Source organism: Marmota monax, unplaced genomic scaffold (assembly GCF_021218885.2).
Source record: "Marmota monax isolate L192 unplaced genomic scaffold, Marmota_monax_Labrador192_F-V1.1 WCK01_AAM20220418_F8-fsc00140, whole genome shotgun sequence".
Classification (NCBI taxonomy): Eukaryota; Metazoa; Chordata; class Mammalia; order Rodentia; family Sciuridae; genus Marmota; species Marmota monax.
Window position 1 is genome coordinate 4,561,516 of NW_026694256.1, and position 21,359 is coordinate 4,582,874.

The 21,359-nt window shown below is 35.8% G+C and overlaps 1 protein-coding gene across 3 annotated transcripts in view; it reads left to right on the top strand.

The window, feature by feature from the left end:
* The window catches only part of Clvs2 (clavesin 2), a 75,986-nt gene that overhangs the window by 39,081 nt on the left and 15,546 nt on the right, over positions 1-21,359 (top strand). For all 3 annotated transcript variants that reach the window (XM_046467015.2, XM_058586265.1, XM_058586264.1), the window contains exons 4-5: positions 8,065-8,175; positions 16,870-17,090. In XM_046467015.2, the coding sequence (XP_046322971.1) occupies positions 8,065-8,175; positions 16,870-17,090 (332 nt within the window). The remainder of the gene's footprint in view (positions 1-8,064; positions 8,176-16,869; positions 17,091-21,359) is intronic.

A 21,359-nucleotide genomic window follows, 5' to 3' on the forward strand; every position in this document is an offset into this window, starting at 1 on the left:
TTCTGTCATGTTCTCCAGCTGTCTCACTGCCCGATTGTGTCAGGCACACACACCAGCAGTGACTGTCCTAAATAAGCCTGTGTCTTTGTGTTGAGGCTGCGGGGCTGTGATTTGCTCCAATCTGTTTTCAACCTTCTCTGACAGAAAAAGCAGCCTGTGAGAACACCACACCTGTTCTGCTCAGGAAAGAGAGAGCTTCTTGCCCATTCAGTTATATGATGAGTACGCATGTTGCACATTACTTGTTTGTATTGGTTTACTTTGGTAAACAGTGATTTATCACTGGAGCCTAGAAGCCAAGAGACTTACAGATTATTTCAGTACTTCCATTTAAAACACAGAGCAACACTGTGATTTTTCTCCTATGGAATCGATCTATATCAACTATTTCCATGTGTTGATTTAGTGGTGAAAGAGAAAATAAGGTTATTATTTGCAGATTTGAACAAACCAACTATACTAAGAGTTTTTTTTTCAGATTTTAAGAAAAAAATTAAAAATTATAGTCAGCATTAGAATTATAATAATGATAACAACATCATGGACCTCTCATTTATTTTAATGTGGGCAGGTGACAATCCTGTGCTCTTATTCAGGGCATACAGCTTCATAAAGGAGCATCACTGACAAACACTGTGATCTGAGTGGCCTAAGAAGATACCTCCTTGTCATCTTGAGTGAAAGTTGAAAAAATTTTTTTTTCCTGTCCAAACAATAAATTGTGACTATAGGATTACAAAAGCAATGCAATCAAAAACACTTTTGCTTTCAAAATGTGTCCTTGAGACCTCTTTCTGCCCCAGGACCCAGCTATCACAGCTTAAAGGACATGATTCTTTAAAACCTCCGTCTCTTATCGTAAATTTACTAGTAGGTATTAAGAAGATATGTCCCTCCATTAAATCCCTCTATAATTTCTTTTATGTCACCAATAGAGGAGACTATCAGTCAACATTATTAGACTCAAATATTATTTCCAACTAACTTAACAAAAATAAGACAAATCTCAGACAAAATTTAAAAAGAGCAAAGCTACCACATCTTTATAACGGGAACAAAATTTCATAGAAGGAGAATGACAGCAAAAGAATGATTTTCTAAGGGTTACAGCACCATGAAGTCTTCTTTAGACAAATATTAACCTATAGAGGATGGGGAAATGGCTTTTTAAATAGAAATATCAGAAGGGATGTGCATGCCTTTAAGCAGAACATATTCTGTTGATTACCTGTAAGAGAAACACACATTCACACCCTTGTATTCATGATGGACAGTCTCAACCATACTTGGTGTTTTGCCAAGGATCTTAAAACAGACATTGTAAAGCACATAGCTGTACACCTACAAAATTAGTTTTCAAATTTAGAACTAGAACCTAAATGCTATCAAAATTTATTGCATATTGGAATTCAGGAATTAACATTGGGGAGGGCCAAATCATTTCAAAATACATTGATATTTCAAAAATTAAAATTTGGAAAACAATTTTACCTACAAAATCACATATTAATGTGAAATGAATGTATCATTTCATTCACTTTTTTTTTTTGTAGCAGAGATGGAACCCAGGGGTGCTTAACAGCTTGACATCTGTGGGGAGCACAGTGCACTGTTTTTGTTTTTTTTATCTTTTAAGACAGGGTCACCTTAAGTTGCTTATGGCTTTCCTAAATTGCTGAGACCAGCTTTGAACTTGCCATCCTCCTGCCTAAGCCTTCCAAACCCCTGGGATTACAGGTGTGCACCTTCACACCTGGCTCCTTTCAGTCACTTTTAAACAATACATCATGGTAAATTTGTACTGCTTTCTCCAAAGATTTGTTAAAATTAATATGCTGTTTTCTGAGGATTGATGGAAATATAAATATGTGATTTACCTGTATGTTGTTTCAGAGATTAATCATCAAGTATAAAACCTTGCTAGGTGTTTATTTTGAAACACAATGTCATATGTCTTTGGAGACTGACTTATTTTCCTGTAAAAAGATTGACTATTCACCTTTTTAAGCAATTAATTTTTTTCACTTTTTTTCTGATGAAAAACTCCCAAGTATTAAATAACCTGGTTGTAAAAAAAAATCGTTATTTAGTATCTTTCTTCTCTATGTACCAAAGCAATTATTTTCTTTTTGGTAAAAAAAAAAAAAATTGCTTTTACACAATTCTTTGCATCTCCCCAAGTTTCTTTTTTTTTTGTACATCTACCTGGATCGTATGAGATTTTAATGAGCAATTAGAAGTTAACAGGATAGAGGTGAAGTGTCCTCTTGCATGCATATGATTTTAATTTAAACTCTTATCTCTGTGTGATATGAGGGGTAAGACTTTTTGTTTTTAATATATTATTTGCATTCATTTGAATATGGCTCATTACCACTTATAAGATGGGCACAGAAAAAGACACTCCAATTAGCTAGTAATTAAACAGTTTCCTGGCTGGATCTTCTTGATTTGGCAGAAGACACTATTTGGATTGTTTGGGTAAAAATTTTTGTTTCTGTCATGAAAGCAAGTTAATGACTTGCCTGGATCTATCTGTCCACTCATAATGAGACTGAATACTCAGAATCACAGATATAATCCCTTTCTTTTCAGTTCCACATGCCAGTGGTGGGGGAATGGAACAGGGAACAAGACCAAACCTGACTTTCTTCAGGAATCGAGAAGTAGATAAATAAGATATAAACACAAATAATTAATAAAAAATTCTAAAAGATGAATATAAGGTATACAAATATTTTATCTATCTAGAAAAGCTATCCCCAAAAGACATATTAAGGAAAACACAGTGTGGTCAGCAGACCAATCTTAGTATATTTAAACACAGCTGAAAAGGACTAATGGTGATGCTATCAAGATACCAGTTGCATCAGCTGCTGCTGTAATCACTTTTAATCTCTATACTAAGATGCACTTTCAGAGATAGTGATGCTGTATATGTTTTATCTCTATGAGCTATTATAAATAAATAACTATTATCACAATTAAGACTGCTATATAGAGTTTCATGCCATCTGTATTAAAACTTAACTGAAAAAATTGAAAGCATGTACTGAGATACTTAGAATCTACTTCCTGTCTCTGATGGTAAGGACATCAGTGACTTTTTTATTATGCTTTTTTGTAGTTAACATTTCTACAAAAGAGTTGATTTATGTTTACACTGCAAGAGTCATGAAGGAATAATGCTATATATTTTTATTCTAGTATAACCTTACAGATAGAGCTACAGACTTAAGGTTGTAATTTCTAGGTGATGATTGCTACAATTTATCACTACATGTGCTTTACTATGGATCATTAGTAGTTGGAAGTAGCAGAGTAGTTTGAAGTGCTTCAAAAAAGTATATGAAAGGAAGAAAAAGAAAAGAACATTCATAGAATCTTGATAGATTTAACTTTGAATGCATGAGTTACACATATAATTCCCTCCTATGTTCATATTAAGAACACTTCTTAACATGACTGCTTTGTTTAGGAATCCTAGACAATCTTATTGTGAAATAAGACTAGAGTTACAGGTTTAATTCTCATGGAAAAGTCCACTTTGCTATCATTTGTGATTATAAACTGTACCTGGATTGTGCCAGAAATTGTTGAGTATTTTTGTTCCCAAATCTGATACAATATGTAATAATATTATTGTAACACATGATTTTTATATTCATCAAACTTAACCCTTACATTTGAATAATGTGGTAGTAGTTCAGATTCTCCAATTTTTGTTCAATTGCTAGATTTTTGAAGCAAATATCTTTGCTATAGATAAATGAATAATTCACTGGTATCTACTGAGTACTGTACACAAGTTTGAGAATCACTGAGCTAAGACTCTTGGCTTAATAGCTTTTATAGCTGGTGTTCATTCAGTTTTGTTCTGGGGATCAAATGCTCATTCAGGAATATATTTTAAAAGCATATTAATTAGTTCTGCTTCAGGCAATGCAGTAAGCTAAAAATTCTTTTAGATCTTCCTGACAATCTACAGGAAAAACGGGAGAGTAGGTGGAGTGTGGACAGCCCAGGAGACAAGGGCCAGTGCAGGGAACCCAGCTTTGGAGGATAGTGGTTGCTTGGGATGTGGGCACTCAGGAGTAGGGATATTGGGGTGTGTGTGTGTGTGTGTGTGTGTGTGTGTGTGTGTGTGGTGAGAGTGAGAGAGAGAGAGAGAGAAATATATTTACCCCAATTTAGTGTCTGTAGTACCCATGAAGAAAAGATAGATAATTTGCTTTGATTGACCCTCATTTTAGGATTGTTTGAATTAAAAGTTCATCCTTGGAGAAACTCACATACTGCCTGCTGGGTGCTTCTAAATCTCATCTTCTGCCACAGAAGGGTATTTGTTGGAGGTTATCGTCGACACAGGCTTGGAGGAATGCTGACTTACTTTAGAATCTTGGTGGGCTCTTCCTCCATTCCTCTAATCATTCAGGCAAGATGACCTATGCATCTAGAGCAAAATTTCTGCTCAAGGAAAAAGAAAAAATGTAAATGGGAATGGGCAAGCTAGCCAATGCTTTTGGAAGGTAGAAATTCTGTTGAGGTTTTTCTCACTAATTGTGGGGCACTTTTTCTGTCACTGTCTCCGGTGCAGAGTGGTATGTCTTACGGAGTCAATGATCAGAGTGGTGTATGCTGTTATTTTGTACTATACAGAGCTGTTTAGGACTGGACAACTGCCCATTAAGCCACATTATAAAATTACCTCCATGAACATTTCCACATTTGCAAAGTGGGATTGACAGTGAATATGGTAGGCTTGTATCTGTGAGGAGTTCTCATTAAGTAACACATACTGTTAGCTATTAGCATTCCTATTCAATTTTGTTCTTTGTAGGTAAGGAAATTGTGGCTCAGAGAAGACATTTTCTTAAATAGTAAATATCAGAATCAATTCTATTCAGCTAAATTCATCTAACTCTGTGCTGGGATACACACGTGCATTTACAAGATGCTGGGAATGTTGCAATGAATCAGGTACTGTGGGGTCAGTAGAGTACACAAAACAGTCATCTCTCTGGATAATTCCAAAACCAGGTAGATGTATTAAAGGTCATAATTGTTCAAAACCTTGTTGGAAGAGCTAGAGCAATGGGAGATTAGGACTGCTCCTGAGCTCTTGGTTTTGAGGTCACATTCCTCCAGAACTCCAGTGGGATTTAGAGGTCTATGAGCTACTATACCCACCTTTGCTGCTGTTGTCCCAAAGCCTTTTACTTCTTAGTGACATCTAGAAAGTGGAAGGTGGGCAGGTCCAGCTCCGGAATTCTGCTAACAATCTCCCAAGAGCTTCTTAGCACCAAGAGGATGGCTGTTGCTCTCCTTGAGCATTTGAATCTTCCTCAAATATGTCATTGGAGGAACTCTTTCTGTCAAAATTCCACTGTGATATTCATGTTTGACCTTCCAGTCCCTTAACTTCAGGGTTGTACAGCAGGACATGGATTCCAAGCTAAGCATGAGTAGAACATATAGAACACACAGCCTCTGCACTCAAAGAGCCCACATCTGTATGGGACAGAACAACTCCCGCAAGCTATAAAACAGCATGGTGACCACAGGCATGAAGTAGATGCAGGGAAGTGACATGTGATGGAGATGGTGACTGTTCTGTGTACTCTACTGACCCAAGAGTGCCTGATTTATTTTTATATTCCCATATATCATGCTTGGATCACATTGGCATGATTCAGGAAGCAAATATGAAGCTCCACAGAAGCAGGATGGTAAATATTGTAAAACCTGGAACACGATTAAAAAAAAAGAAAAGGGAAGACCACAGTGGGGCAAGAAGGAATCAATGATGTTATTTTTGTTTTTAACTTTGATGCTTGAGAGGTGGATTAAGTCAGAATTTTGTAATAGATTTACTTAATTGCAAAGTCAGAGCTTTCCCTGTTCTTTCACTCAGCCCTAGCTGTGATTTGGTACTGATAGAGTCACTGTATATGGAAAAATGTGTACAAGAAAGCCCTTGACTTTGTGTGTAAGTTACATGTATTCTCAACATTTGAGAATCACTGAGCTGGGACTTGGTTTAATAACCTTGATAGTTGGTATTCATTCATTTGTTTAGGGGACCAAATGTTCATTCAAGAATATATTTTAAAAAATATTAAGCAGTTTGGCTTCAGGCAATGCAGTAGGCTAAAAATTCTCAGAGGTCTTCCTGTCATGAAGAAGCAGTGTTGGTTATATAGCAACAAGATATTTCCAGATGTATTATTGAACTCTCAGAACATGAGAAAAGTCCTCTGGGCCAAGGATCACATGAAAATCTCTAGGAAAAACAGGAGAGTAGATGAAGCGGGGACAGGTAAGAAGGCAAGCACAATACTGGGGAGTGGGATGCTCATTAGCAGGAAGTAGGCTTGGAAACCTTGAACACGGGGACAGGACATGAGAGTTCACATTCCTCTAGGTGCTTTTCCTTTGAGAAAAGGTTTTGAGAGAAAGCCTTGGGTGGACAGGAAAACTTCAAAGAAATCACTAGGTCTTTCTTTTATCTAGGTGGAAAACGAATAATATCCATAAAACTAATGATGATGATCAGTCTCCCCTGGTTATCTGAGGCCATAATAGCCTTAAAATTGCCTGAAATTTTCTATATAATGCAGTCAGAGAAATTATAGGATGAGAAACTAAATTATAACCATATAGGTTGCTAATGTCTTATGTATAGTAGGAGATAAAACGGATCTTGTCTGGAGAAAGGATTCCTTAAGCCAGCTGCATCAGGACACCTGATAATTAATATTAGCCACTGTGAGTCCTCCATCAACAAGACATCTTGAAAACAGTCACTAGAGACAGAAAATAATTAAGACTCTCAAGGATTCCAAAATAATATAACATGTTCAAAATGTTTGTTATAAAAGTGTTACTTATGATGAAACTAATAAAAATGAGCAAAGACAAATACTAGCAAATTAGTCATATGAGAATCTATTTTATATTTATGAGATTGGCAATAATTGAAAGATAGACTATATCAGATATGATATGGGGGAAAACTGGAACTATCTTACAATTCTATGGAAAGGAGGGATATAAATTGATAGAACTTCTTACTGATTTTGTAAAGCTGAAATATACACACACACTATGACTCATTTAAATAGATCATTTAAATTAAAAAATACCCATATTTTTGCCAGTTATTATAATCCCACTTTGAGACAGTTCTGGTGATTTAGTGTTTTTTGAGAAGACTTTTGCAGTCAGTTCAGTGTGGAAATTGGAGCTGGTAGCAACACCTAAGTGCACTGATGTGGCATCCTTAGCATAGCTACTTGCAGTATCAAAGGTTGCAGTTGATGTGCCCTAGGAATTCCCTTCACATTGTGCAGGAGGTAGGGACACACCCATTAGTTATAAGTAGGAAGAAAATACCTCTGTTCATCACTTCAGATTCAAATGTACACTGTGTCATTTCTTGCTGAAGGAGGCTGGCTTTAGCAGAGACCCATTATCCCCCAGTGAGATCAGCTCAGAAGGTTTTTACTTTCATTTAATCTAATGAAATATATCCTCAGATTTTCTACAGTACAACTCTAGGCTTTTGTTTTGCTTAAGCGTGATTTCTTTTATGTAGTTGAAATAAAGAAAGGACAATTTTTATAATATAGTTTATATATAGTAAGAGAAAAAATAATAAAGTGATTTTTTGATAACTGGTAGCATATATATTATAAATGACTACATTTAAATTTAATAAAGCATTTTAATTTAAATAAATTTCATTATAAATAATTTAGGTAAAATATTTATATAACATACATTCATTATTTGACATATCTCTCATACTTTTGTTTATGTTTCTGGGACTAAATTGACAGCAGTTAGTGGTGAAATTCTTTTCAACAACTTATTCTTGAGAAGGGTTTGCTTTCTTATAAAGTGGTTCAGTTTCAGCACAAGAGTTACAATGTAGGAAGGCTCTTCCTTCTTAGCTGCACAGATGATCTCATTTTAGTATGTGGAATAACAAATTTGACCTTTCCTAAACCTTTTCAGCATGTTAAAGCATGTCTTGACTTTGTTTCCTCCATGTTCTTCTAGGATAGTTTCCCAGCACGATTTGGAGGAATTCATTTTGTCAATCAACCTTGGTACATCCATGCCCTGTACACTGTGATTCGGCCTTTCCTGAAGGAGAAAACTCGGAAAAGGGTAGGTTGCTTTCTTTGTTTTTAAATCTGCCCCATGTAATGAGTTGTGATACACAATACATGTGTATTATATTGGCCATGCTGAAATGGGTTTCTAGGTTGTCATATAAATATTTAGCATAGAAAGCATCTTAAAATTCTTATAGACCTTGCAATTCTCAATGCTGCATTTGTGAATGAAACATTAAAAAACAAGCTTTCCTACTTTCTTATACTATAAGAGGACATATTAGCACATTCATTACACATGAAAGCCTCAGTGTAAAGTTCAAAAGAATTTTTGCCAAATAACTACATTAATATTGCTGTACTTAATTTCAGGCGAGGTCTACAGAGTATAAAATAGTATTTGCTGGTAAATCGGTGTTTGTTATATTATAATATGCACTGAAATAAATATAATAAATTTTGCAATATCTAATATAATTTTGTAATAATTATCATGATCAATCACACATTTTGAAAAGAATGATAATATTTAGACATTTTAATGTTTCTTTAAATTACATGTAACTTGCTTGAAGATTTAGTTTTATCTAACATGAGATAATTAAAGCACATAACAACAAAATCATTTTTCTAAGACTAAGATAATAATTTATCTAAAGCATTTAGAACACTGCACAGTATATAATACATACTAATATGTTTATCATTATTAATAAATACAGATTTTAAAATGCCTTTTAGTACATGTTCTTTCATTCAATTTTTGCAACAGCTCTGAATATGTACATTTTAAAAATATTGGCCAACTATTTATTTATTTTTCCAAATCATGTATACATTGTATAATATTCAAATCAGAAGAAGCATACATATCTCTTCAAATATTTATTAATTTTTTGTAGTGAAAATATTCAAAATCACTTCTTCTGGCTGTTTTGAAATACAAAACTCATTATTCTTATTTATTGGCACCCTTCTGTAACTGATTTTTCTTATCAAACTATAATATGCTCATAAACCAACCTTCTTCCATCTCTATCTTCCCAGCCTCTGGTAACTACTATTCTACTCTCAACTCTGAAAAGTTAATTTAGTAAATTGCATCTTCTACTGCAGAGCTAAAGAAATGAATGTTTGGGATGGATAAGTAAGGGTCTTACTCATCTACACAGCTGTAAAGTTGTAGAGCTAATAAGAAAACCCAAATCACCCAACTCCATATTTAGACCTATTCCTACCTCTTTGTGCGTATCCATTTCCCAATGATTAGTTGCACAGGAAAATATACTTACTTCTAGACCAATTATGAGAAGATAAGTCTCCCTGTTTGTCAAATGACCGAGAAGGTGCTTCAGGTATTTCAGTGTTGCAGAGCCCTCATTTTGAGTGTGAATGTGCAGTAATTATGGGTTCATATCAAACATTAGTGAACAGAGAGCTTACTGTGTATGAATTTGTTGAAAACATTTCAATTATAATTTACATTAAGAATTGTTTCTACCACCAAGAATCAAATTATTGGTATTTTGAAATTCAGAAAGTATGTTGAAGTGCCTCACAAATGCTCTTTCAAGGTTGTTCTAAGAAAGAGTGATCAGGTTATCCAAAGCACCTGCTGGGGCTTTTAGTACAAAGTATTCTAGTCAGTACTTATGTAGTGTTCACTCTGTGTCACATGCTGTTCTCAACTTTACATATGTTAACTCATTTATTTTTGTAACAAAGTTTTAGGGTAAGAATTGTTATTTTTCTCATTTCATACATAAGAAAATGAGGCATAGAAGATTAAGCAATTTGCTGTGAATCACAGCTAGTAGGTAGCAGAATTGGATATCTGGATTTATGGGGAATAGTTACAGGCAGAGGGGATTGTGAGAGTAAACACACGTCTAGTTGTCTAATGCATTTGGCAAATAACAAGAGGACCAGAAAAGCTGGAGCAGAATTAACTGTGGGGGATGGTGATACAGAATGGATAGGAGGTACTATGGTACACCAGATCATATATGGCCACGTTGCCCATTGCATCAGATCATATATGGCCATGTAGCTAATTGCAAGGATCTGGACTTTCAGAGTGAAATGGGAAATACTTCAAGGGTTTTGACTACAGGGGTGACTTTTTTGGACATAATTTTAACATGATCCTGCAATATTAAAAGGAAAAAATCAAAATCACTGAAAAAGTTCAAGTTTAGAAAACTAGGAAAGCAACATGTTTGGGGGTTTTGTGATTGAATTTGACAATTTTAGCAGTGCCTAGAAGACTACATTTCTGGTACTATTCTGGATGGAAATGAGGTATCCAAAATTTACCATTTTAATTAAAATTATATGACTTGGAAATTTTCATATAAAAATAATTATAGGTTAAATGCCTTTAATTTGTACTTATAAAGTCAATGCATAATGCAAAGCTATTATTACATTTCTTAGTGGAATTACAAATGATTCAGCATTACAATATTACTTAACACTTCACACTTGAGATGCTATAAATCTGTGTTCTGAAAAAGTGGTGAAAGAAAACCTAAAGAAGAATTGTGACCCTTTTCCCATAAACTCAGGTATGTTAAAAACATCTAGTTCTTCATTTTATCAAATTAAATAAAATCTGAGTTTGATCCTCCAATATGGTGGGATGATAATAATATTAATCTTTGGTGTTATAAGTCCCTTCTCAAATTCGAGACCAGGATCTGGAATCTTTCACACCAAACTTCTCCTCCATTATAACCACTTCCGACATCCCCACTGATCAAGCCAATATTTGTTTCTGTAACTAAGATTTCCTTCTGCTCTTAAATTGTCTGTTAAAGAGGTACATCCCAGTTCAAGTTGGAAACCAAGGGCTCAGCTTCAACCCACAACTAGCACTCTTCACTCAGCCATAGCTATGGCCTTGTTACTTTCCAAGAGTTGACAGGAAACAGGTTTTCTCAATAGTTGGCACACATTTCTATTTCTTCTTCAATATAGTGAACCCCTTTTTCTGTTGCTTGTTGATTCTCAAAAGTTTTTCACCTTCTTCCTTTCTAGCACAATCTCTTTAATGGCATAGTGTAGGAAATCAAAATAGTACTGAAAGTATTATTCAATTTAATTCTTAAAATTGGCAAAGAAGCGAACAGGACCAGATTTCTTGCTTGAAATGGAAAAAAAAAACAGCATAAGAAAAAAGAAACAGTAAAACAAAGTTTGTTACTACACAAAATTTTTCAAAGAAAAAGAAAGAAAGAAAGAAGTCTAAGGGCAAAAATTTACCAGTTAGGCAATTGCAGTGCATCCTTTTTGCTGAGTCCAGATGAGCTAGTCACATTTAACCTTTTTCCATAAACTCAGGTAAATTCAAAAAGAGCATCTTCATATGATATGCATTTTTCAACAAATTTAGGATTTGTAGAAACAATGGTATTGTTTTTCTATAAATCTTCAAAGTAGCATCTTCATAATGTAAATAAATCATATCATACATGGAAGATGCTATAAAAACATGGTGTAGAAAAAGTGGGTAATCCTTTCCAGGTTGGGCAAGGCTATAATGTTAAATAGTCGATTTTCAAACAAAGATGAGGTTGTGGAACAATAAGCTGTGGCAACATTTGCAGGCAGAAATCTCCAGGCAGAACAAAGATCGATTGCAAATGCCCTGAGGCACTATGTCCCTATGGGGAGTGAGAATTAGATGTTTTCAGAGAAGTTGTTCTTACAGAGTCTTACAGCATTTACTCAGAGAAAGAATTCAGTGGGAATTGTGAGTGGAATGATATTGTCCTACTTATATTTTCATATGGACTTTGCCATCTTCAGAATGGAGAGAAGTTGGATAAGTACAAGCGGGAGAATTGATCAGAAGGCTAATGCAGTAATAACAATTTACAAGATGATAGTAATTCGAGTCATTGTTATAGGGATGGACTTGGTAACAGTGATTGTATTCAGGGTACATTTTGAAAACAGCACCAAAAAGATTAGCTGACAGATAATAAGAGGAGTAAAGGATGAATCAAAGGCTTTGGTTTGAGAAGCTCTAAAAGGATAGTCATACCATTAACTGATATTGAAAATAGGGAGAAGATCTGGGAGGAAATTTATGAGCTCAATTTTGGAATTGTTAAATTTGAGGACCCCATTAAACATTTAAATGAGGATATCAAGTGGAGTGGAAATTCAGATATGGAATTCAAGGAAGAGTTCTGGATTCCAGACGTCTTTTTAGTATATGGACAATATTGTAAAGCCACTGACTGAAAGAAATGGATTGAATGAGAACACCAAAGAGGGAGCATGGTTTAAAAAGATAATAGCTCCAAGAACTGAGACCTGGAACTCTCCAATGTTAAAATTTTGGAAGAGTAAGAAAAGTCTAGCAAGGTAGGACACTGGAAGGAAATGTTTTAGCCAAGAGATCTTATTAAGGAAGTCAGTTCCTAAGCTGACATGGAAGAGATTTGGGCCTACTTTTTCCTCTATCAGTCACAGGGTCTCTGTTCTAGTGACTCAGTTCTTGATTCACTTTGAGTTAAGTTTGTGCAGGGTGAGAAGGGTTTAATTTCATTTTGTTACATATGGATTTTCAGTTTTCCCAGCATTATTTGCTGAAGAGTCTATCTTTTCTCCAACGTATGTCAAGGACACTGTTTTCTAGTATGAAACAACTATATTTATGTGGGTTTGTCTCTGAGTCTTCTATTTTGTACCATTGGTCTATGTATCTGTTTTGGTGCCAATACCATCCAATTTTTGTTACTGTGGATCTATGTGTAGTATAATTTAAGGTCTGGTATTGTGATGCCTCCTGTTTCACTTTTCTTGCTAAGGAAAACTTTGGCTATTCTGGGTCTCATTTTTCCAAATGAATTTCATGATTACTTTTTCTAGTTCTGCAAAGAATGTTACTAGGATTTTAAAAGGAATTGCTTTAAATCTGTGTAACGCTTTTGATAGTACGGACATTTGACAATATAAATTCTGCCAATCCAAGGACATGGGAGATTTTTCCATCTTCTAAGGCATTCTTCAGTTTCTTTCTTTATTTTTCTGAAGTTTTCATTATAGATGTTTTTCTCCTCTTTTGTTAAATTGATTTCCCAAATATTTTTTGAGGTTATTGTGAATGAGGTAGTTTTCCTAATTTCTCTTTCAGTGGATTTATCACTGATGTATAGGAATGCAATTGATTTATGGGTATTAATTTTATATTCTGCTAACTTGTTGAATTCATTATTAGTTCCTGAAGTTTTCTGGTGGAATTTTTTGGATCTTCTAAATATAGAATCATGTCATTAGCAAATAGTTATAGTTTGAGTTATCCTTTTCCTATTCGTATCCCTTTAATTTCTTTCTTCTGTCTAATTGCTCTGGTTAGAGTCTCAAGGATGATGTTGCATAAAAGTGGTGAAAGAGGGCATCTTTGTCTTGTTTCCGTTTTTAGAGGGCATGTTTTCGATTTTTCTCCATTTAGAATGATGTTGGCCTTGGGTTTAGCATAGATACCTTTTACAAAGTTGTGATATGTTCCTACTATCCCTAGTTTTTCTAGTGTTTTAAGCTTGAAGGAGTGCTGTATTTTGTCAAATGATTTCTCAGCATCTATTGAGATGATTATATGATTCTGACTCACAATGCCCACGAAGTAAAATCAAGAATCAATAAATGGGATGAATCAAACAAAAAGGTTCTTTACAGCAAAGAAAACAATCAATAACGTAAAGAGAGAGCCTACAGAATGAGAGAAAATCTGACCCACATGAACTTCAGATAGAGCATTGAACTCCAGGATATAAAAAGAACTCAAAAAACTTAACACACACACACACACACACACACACCAAATAACCCAATCAATAAATTAGCTAAAGAACTAACAGACACTTCAACAGAAGAAGAAATACAATTGATCAACAAATATATGAAAAGTATTCAACATCTCTAGCAATTAGAGAAAAGCAAATCAAAACTACACTGAGATTTTATCTCACTGTAGTCAGAATGGCAATTATTAAGAATACAAGTGATAATAACTGTTGGTAAGAATGTGGGGGAAAAGGTACATTCATACATTGCTGGTGGGACTGCAAATTGTTGCAACTACTATAGAAAGCAATATGTAGGTTCTTCAGAAAACTTGGAATGAAACCATAATTTAACCCAGTTATCCCACTCCTTGATTTATACCTAAAGGGCTTAAAATAAGCATATACAGTGACTCAGCCACATCAATGTTTATAGCAGCTCAATTCACAATAGCTAAACAATGAAACCAACCTAGATGCCCTTCAACAGATGAATGGATAAAGAAAATGTGGTATATGTACACAATGGGATATTGCTCAGCCTTAAAAGAAAAATGAAATTATGGCATTTGGTGGTAAATGAATGGAGCTAGATAATATTATTCCAAGTGAAATAAGCCAAACCCAAAGAACCAAAGGTCAAATATTTTCTCTGATATGCAGATTCTAATTCACAATAAGGAGATGGGGCTAGGGAAGCATAGAGATACTTTGGATTAGACGGAGAAGAGTAAAGAGAGGACATGGGGTATGAAGGTTGGAAGGACAGTGGGATGAATCAGACATTATTACCGTATGTGCATATATGACTATACCCCAGGTGTGGTTCTACATCATGTACAATCAGAAGAATGAAAAGTTATATTCCATTTGTGTATGATGTGTCAAAATGCATTCTACGGTCATCTATAACTACTTAGACTTGAGGACCGAATGCTGTATTTAGCAATTAGCAGGATCTTGACAGAAGCTATATTCATACAGTGGTAAGGGACAAAACTTGTTTGGATTGGATTTAGGAAAAATTGGAAGAGAGTTATTTGGGCAATGAACAGACAACTCCTTTGGAGTGTTCTGCAACATAGGGAAGGAGAGATGTAGGGTAACAACTGCAGATGGGTACAGAGCCAAGAGAGGTTTTACATGACTGCATGGGGTATAGTGGAGTTAGCTTGTTTTTCTTTCAGATGGGAAAGATCCAGTAGAGAGAGGAAATTTGTGATGTGAGAGAAACAGATAAGAGAGACTTGGGAGAAGTATAGCTGAGTGGGGGATGGATTATGGATTTTAGTGCGCATGTGGAAAGTTTGGCCTTGGTGGGGTTTATCCCCCACATTGTACCAGCAGTGAAGGCAGAGTACATGGACACAGATGCTGCTGGTTGGATCTCCTCTGGTTGGCCTATTTTCTCAGTGTAAGTGTAAGCAAGGGCAAAGCTGAGAGGGTTTCTGAGGGAGGAGATAGCAGAGTGTTAGGGAAGAGAAAGGAAGTCAGTGTGCTAGGATTATTTTACTGTTCTAAGGATTTAAAATAATTTATTTTATCATAACTCTTGCATGACTTGAAGGAAGAAATGCACTTGATTAAAAAAATCTTACATATCTAATAAAATAACAGTTTCAGGTGCTTTCTTGGGAAAATTCTTTTCATTTCTGATAAGAGGAACCTGGGGTGGGGGTAGAGAGAAAGAATATTATTTTCCTGGAAATAAATATTGTCTCTTGTGCTCAAAGACTGGAACAGGAAAGTGTGAAGTTTGCAATTAACTCGGTGTTATCTGGGCAGATGGTACCTTCCACCACTGTAGGTCCCCAGCATCGTGTATTATAGCTGCTGCTTGCTTTTATTGCTTTGGCCAGTGACCTGCTGTATTCTGTTTTACTCTTTCATAATTCATTTTAAATGCTTGGTAACTGTTGATTCCCATCTCTCTGATTTTATTTAATGTTGTAGACTAATCTTTCTTTGTTGTCCTATGTATTTACTTCTGCGGATTCTAAAATTACAAAAAGCAAATACTAATGTGCTACCCTGTTTATCTTGAACCTGAAATATGAAACTATGATGTAAATTATCAACTATCATTCTTAAATATTACATAAATTTATATGAATGACAATAATGCTATACCAGAGAAGTTAAAATGAAAAAAAGAAAGGGGTAGCAAATCACGGAGAAATAAATCTTCAATATGTGACTTGATAAGTCTTCCATTTAATAAATGAGCACTTTGTAGAAAATAATACCAATAATTAATGTTTACATACAATGCTGCATTTTCAACCCATTGTTGGGCTTTCTGTTTGGACAATAAATATGGAAATCTCTAGAAGAGGGGATGCTGGCAGCATTGCAGAACATACATCCCTTGGGACAAGAACCTCACTCAGCCTTTCATTATGAGGATACTAATCTACTTCTTTTATTTACAGCACCTTTTTGCATTATAAAGCAGTAATTTTGTGGTTACAGTATTCTTGTTTTTATTGATGATAAAGAGAAAGCCATACTGGCGACAGCTTCTGGGCTTAATAATTCAGATAGACTCTGTAATTGATGAGTCCCTCATGAGCAGGGTCTGTTCTAACAGCATTCATTGTGCGAATCACCAGGCTTGCACAGCCAATATCAGGACTGTGTGCAGATCAGCACAGACATCTTATTCTGCCCGTGCCCTGGACTATGAAGCAGAAAACCTTATTTGTGGTTCTAACTCTTTAGGCATTCATTATCTGATCTTCCAGAAACTACCTAACAGTCCTGAACCTCAGGATTTTATATGAAATATCAGAACAGTAGTAGCAGCCTTACCTGTTTCAAAGAGGAGATGAGAGGTTTAAATATTTTAACAGACATGGGAGAGTCTTATATTTTCTTTTCCCATCTTCTCTTCTTCCCCAGAGCATTTGGAATGGTATTTAATTTTCTATCACCCTTTTCTTGCTCCTTAGATATTTCTGCACGGTAACAATCTGAACAGTCTACACCAACTAATTCATCCTGAGATCCTGCCCTCTGAGTTTGGAGGAATGCTGCCCCCTTATGACATGGGAACATGGGCAAGAACACTGCTAGACCACGAGTATGACGATGACAGTGAGTACAACGTGGACTCCTACAGCATGCCTGTGAAGGAAGTAGACAAGGAGCTCTCCCCAAAGTCCATGAAGAGGTATGTGGGAGGTGACTGGGAGGTGATCTGGGGCTGGGTTGGGGAGGCATCCTAAGTCTATCTCCAAGTTTTATACAGTTTTCCTATATGTATATATTTCTTTGGTAATTTTAAAACCTTTCATGTCCCCATGGTTGGATGTTCAGTAATTTTAAGTCAAAGACAAATTCTTTTTTTTTTCCAGTGAGAACATTTAATATTGACTCTCTTGAATTTTAAATCAAAGATGAAGTCTTTTGTTTTTAGTGAGAACATTTAATATTTATTCTCTTAGCAGTTTTCAAATATAAAGCACATTACTATTAACTAAGTCCCCATACTATACAGTAGATCTCCAGAACTTATTCTTCCACTCTAACTGAAAGTTTGTCCTCTTTGACCAATGCCTCCCTGTTTATCCTATGATCCCTTCCTAACTGCTGGCAACCACATTCTGCTCTGTAAAGGGATGAGTTGAGGTATCTTAGATTCCCCCTGTAAGTGAGATAATATAGAATTTGTCCACCATAAATATATTCAATTATTATCTGTTGGTTTAAAAAAGGTCAAGTCTCAACTTAGTGTTTTTTTTTTTTGTTTGTTTGTTTGTTTGTTTTCAGATTCATAGACACATCTAGCAGGACTCTTAGAAATCACCAAATCCAGTAGTTTTCAAATGATACCCTGAGGAATCCAGGCTTTTGATGGGGTACCTCAGGCCAGCAGTGGGTGTGAGGAGAGTACCCATTTCCCCTGTAGTGCTAGCAACTTTCTTAGCTAATATAATGGACTTGTAAGATTTCCTTTGAAGAAAAGCACCACACAGAGACTCACAGATGCACATGTAGACACACATGTCATGCACACACATACACACACTTCAATTCAGACACTAGGTTCAAAGTTTATGCTACATTTTCAGTATCTTTTCCAAGTCTTTGTCTAATGATCTAATATTTCCTGTGCAAAGCATTCTATTTCTTTACAGGTTTGATCTTTATAAAGTTCACTGTTGAATCACTTGCTTTGGCTCATGGTACTTTTATGTCTGCTTTCTTTCAATCAGTGGATGAGGGAGTCAAAGACACACAAATGCACACATATGCATAACTGGTTCTGAGTTTGCATCCTGTGGCAAAAAAAAAAAAAAAAAAAAAAGACATCTAAGTCATGCATGTAACAAATCAACTCAGGAGGCTGAGGTAGGAGGATGGCAAATTCAGGACCAACCTAGACAATTTAGTGAAATCCTGTCACTCACACACACACAAAAAATTAAATTAATTTAAATTAAAAGGGTAGAGATATATTGCAGTTGTAGTATGCCCCTGTGCTCAGTGTCTCCATCCACCCCCACCACACACACACAAATGCCTAATGTTTAGGCTTCTCCATACTACACCAGCTCAGAGTAAAATACAATAATGGTAACAAATATTATTTCTCTGGCTCACTTCCCACCGACAGAAATAATGGAAATTGCAGCTCCAGCAAGACTTTTTTTCACTAGTTCAAGTAGGACCCAATGACATATCACTTGTCATGCCAAACCATGTCCTGTGTACTTTTTGATGGAAGTCTGCTTTGGTAGCATGCCTGGTCCTTAAGGCCAGTCTCTTTCATGATACTGCTTTTGTGTGTGTATATGAGAACTTTCCCTCTGCAGACCTTGAAGAAAATGGAAAGGTTAGAAACTTCACCTGCTATAATTTCCCCACTAGTAAAAAACTTGTATTTAAACCAACCCTTCACTTCTCAACTCTCTTCTCTTAGAATAGCACTTCCTGATTTCAGAGCTATGCTCTCCTAATCTAAAAAGTTTATTGATGGGATCTCAAAGGATTCTGTTAAGAGTGTGCATATGTATCAATGAGTATGTATACACATGAGCATTTTATTTTTCTGGAGGGAAAACATAAGCTTTATCAAATTTTCAAAGAACTTTCATAAGCAAAAATTCTTAAAAGTAATTATCTGTGAATAGCTCCCTTCTAATAAAAGTAATTATAATAATAATCATTGTTATACTCTATCATTCACTCTGTACTTACCATAAGTGAGACTTACATATTTTTTCACATTAATTTACTTAATCCTCATAGCAATCCTATTATTCAGATATTTTATCCTCAATGTAACATATTCTATATTTAGCAGAGCAGGGCTGGAACCTATGAGGAATACTGTCTTTCTTCTTGATGACATAAAGCTTTTCTACCCCTTCATGACAGCATGGCACCAGCTCCATCTCTTTGTAACTGAGCTATATAATGATTTAGAGACAGGTGTCATGGATGCCCCCTACCTTTCTCTTTTCCCAGTTAATAAAGTCCTTTTCCTTTGTCCATTTGTCCTGTGACATGCACTGTTGTGGACCATTGCGTGAGCCTGCTTCTCTCTTTATCCCACAATAGCACCCATGCCTACACTCTGCTCACCTGCACCCCTCCCTCCAAACCTTTCCTAACTGCTCTTTTAGGCCCCATTTACTACCCACATGGCAATTTAAAAATCTTTTAAAAAGGTAATTCAGATCTTTTCATATTTCTGACTTAAATTTTAAATGACTGCTTATTATGTGATGAATAAAATCAACTCCATATTGTGGCTAACAGTGCTCTGTGATCTGCCCCTGCCTTCCTTTCTTCTCTCATTTAGCAAACCTACATTTCCTACCTTTCAGATCCCTAGGCTCCTATCTCTTCCTTCAGCCTCTTCAGCTTATTCCTATTAGGGAGTTTTGCCCTTGTCACTGCTGCCTGAAATGCTCTTTTCCTGCATCCTCAAATGGCTGGTCCCAGTCAGAGGTCACCTCCTCCAGTCTTTGGTCTTTCTCTGATACCTGGTCTTGGTTATCTGTATTTGCGTCCAATTCTAGTTACAATCTATTAATTTCCTGCATTTATTTTATTGTATTGTTTTTTTGCAGCATTAGGTTTGTGAAATGACTGATTTTATCTAATTTGGTATCCAGTCCCCCAGTGTAAGCTTAATGGAGTCATGGTGGCTTTGTCTATCCTATTTTCTTTGGATAGGACTCCCCAGTGCCTGGAGGAAAGAGTTGCTTATAGCAAATGCTCACTAAATTCCAGTCGGGTAAAGGAAGGAGTACTTCTGTCTGTCAGTGGTTATATTTAAGTTCAGTATTCAAACTGAATAGGTGACATCTGACCTTAGTGTCACCACAGGCCTTGAGGTTCCAGAATTCTGGCTCCCAGTGTGGGTCTCCTTGGCATCTTCTGTTGCTTTCACTGTTTCTCAGGTGGCCACAGCACACTGTCAACTCTTAATGTCCTTTGTGAAACTGGAAAGTCCCTTTTTTATCAAGTCATCTCCTAATTCTGTTTCTATATTTAGATTTTTTCCCCAAAAAATCCTTTTAATTGATTAGCACCATCTTGTTAGAGTTGGCTTAGTTTATCCACCTTCTGAAGTTACTCAGGATCCTGATTCTCTTCTCCAAGTAATTAGGCCATTTTGTCCCCTGCAGACTTGGCTTACAGCACATTCATTGCCCCAATCCTGTGTCTTCCTTCTCACAGGGGCTGATTAGACTTTTAGATGTCCTTCAGTGTAGGTTTTATAATCCTGTTGGCAAAATCCTGAAGAATGGCATTATGAAAGTTGTTTCATTTGATTTTCTTGTTCTTTGTGTCAGGACTTGCAGTTCTCCCTCAAGGATAGGAGGGGGTTGCCTCTGAGTTTCCCTCTAACTCCCCTTGTCCTTTTGTCTTTTCAGTTTTATATTATCCTTAGGTTGAGAAGGAATAAATAATTCTATTACCAAAGGTTGTTTGAAATTATTCCTTTGGGTATATTTATCCAGACACATAAAAAGACTAACTTGTCCTCCTGTGCACATTTGCAGAGGAAGAGAACAATTATGTGAAAAGATACCAAGTTCTCTAGATTTTTGAGTGTTTTAGATCTAGGAAGTCTCTTTTACCTTGTGTACCCAATGCTTGGGATAGTGCCTGGCATAGAACAGTTGCAGTGAGTACTTATATTCATATGGTCATGTGATATGAGCTTCTGATTTTATTGAATGGTATCAAACATTTATTATTACTACATGCCAAAACTTTTTCTATTGACTTGTGTATGGGGACTCGTCTCTTGAAGCAGCTAATAAAGTAGTCCTGTCCCCATTTTATTAAAGAGAACAGAACACAGGAAAGGTATATGCCTTTCATATGCTGCCTAAGTACAGAGAAGCAATGTTAATTTCAGTACTTGGGCAACAGTGTTCCATTAGCCATTTCCTTAAGCACTATTGTAAAAATTTGTGCT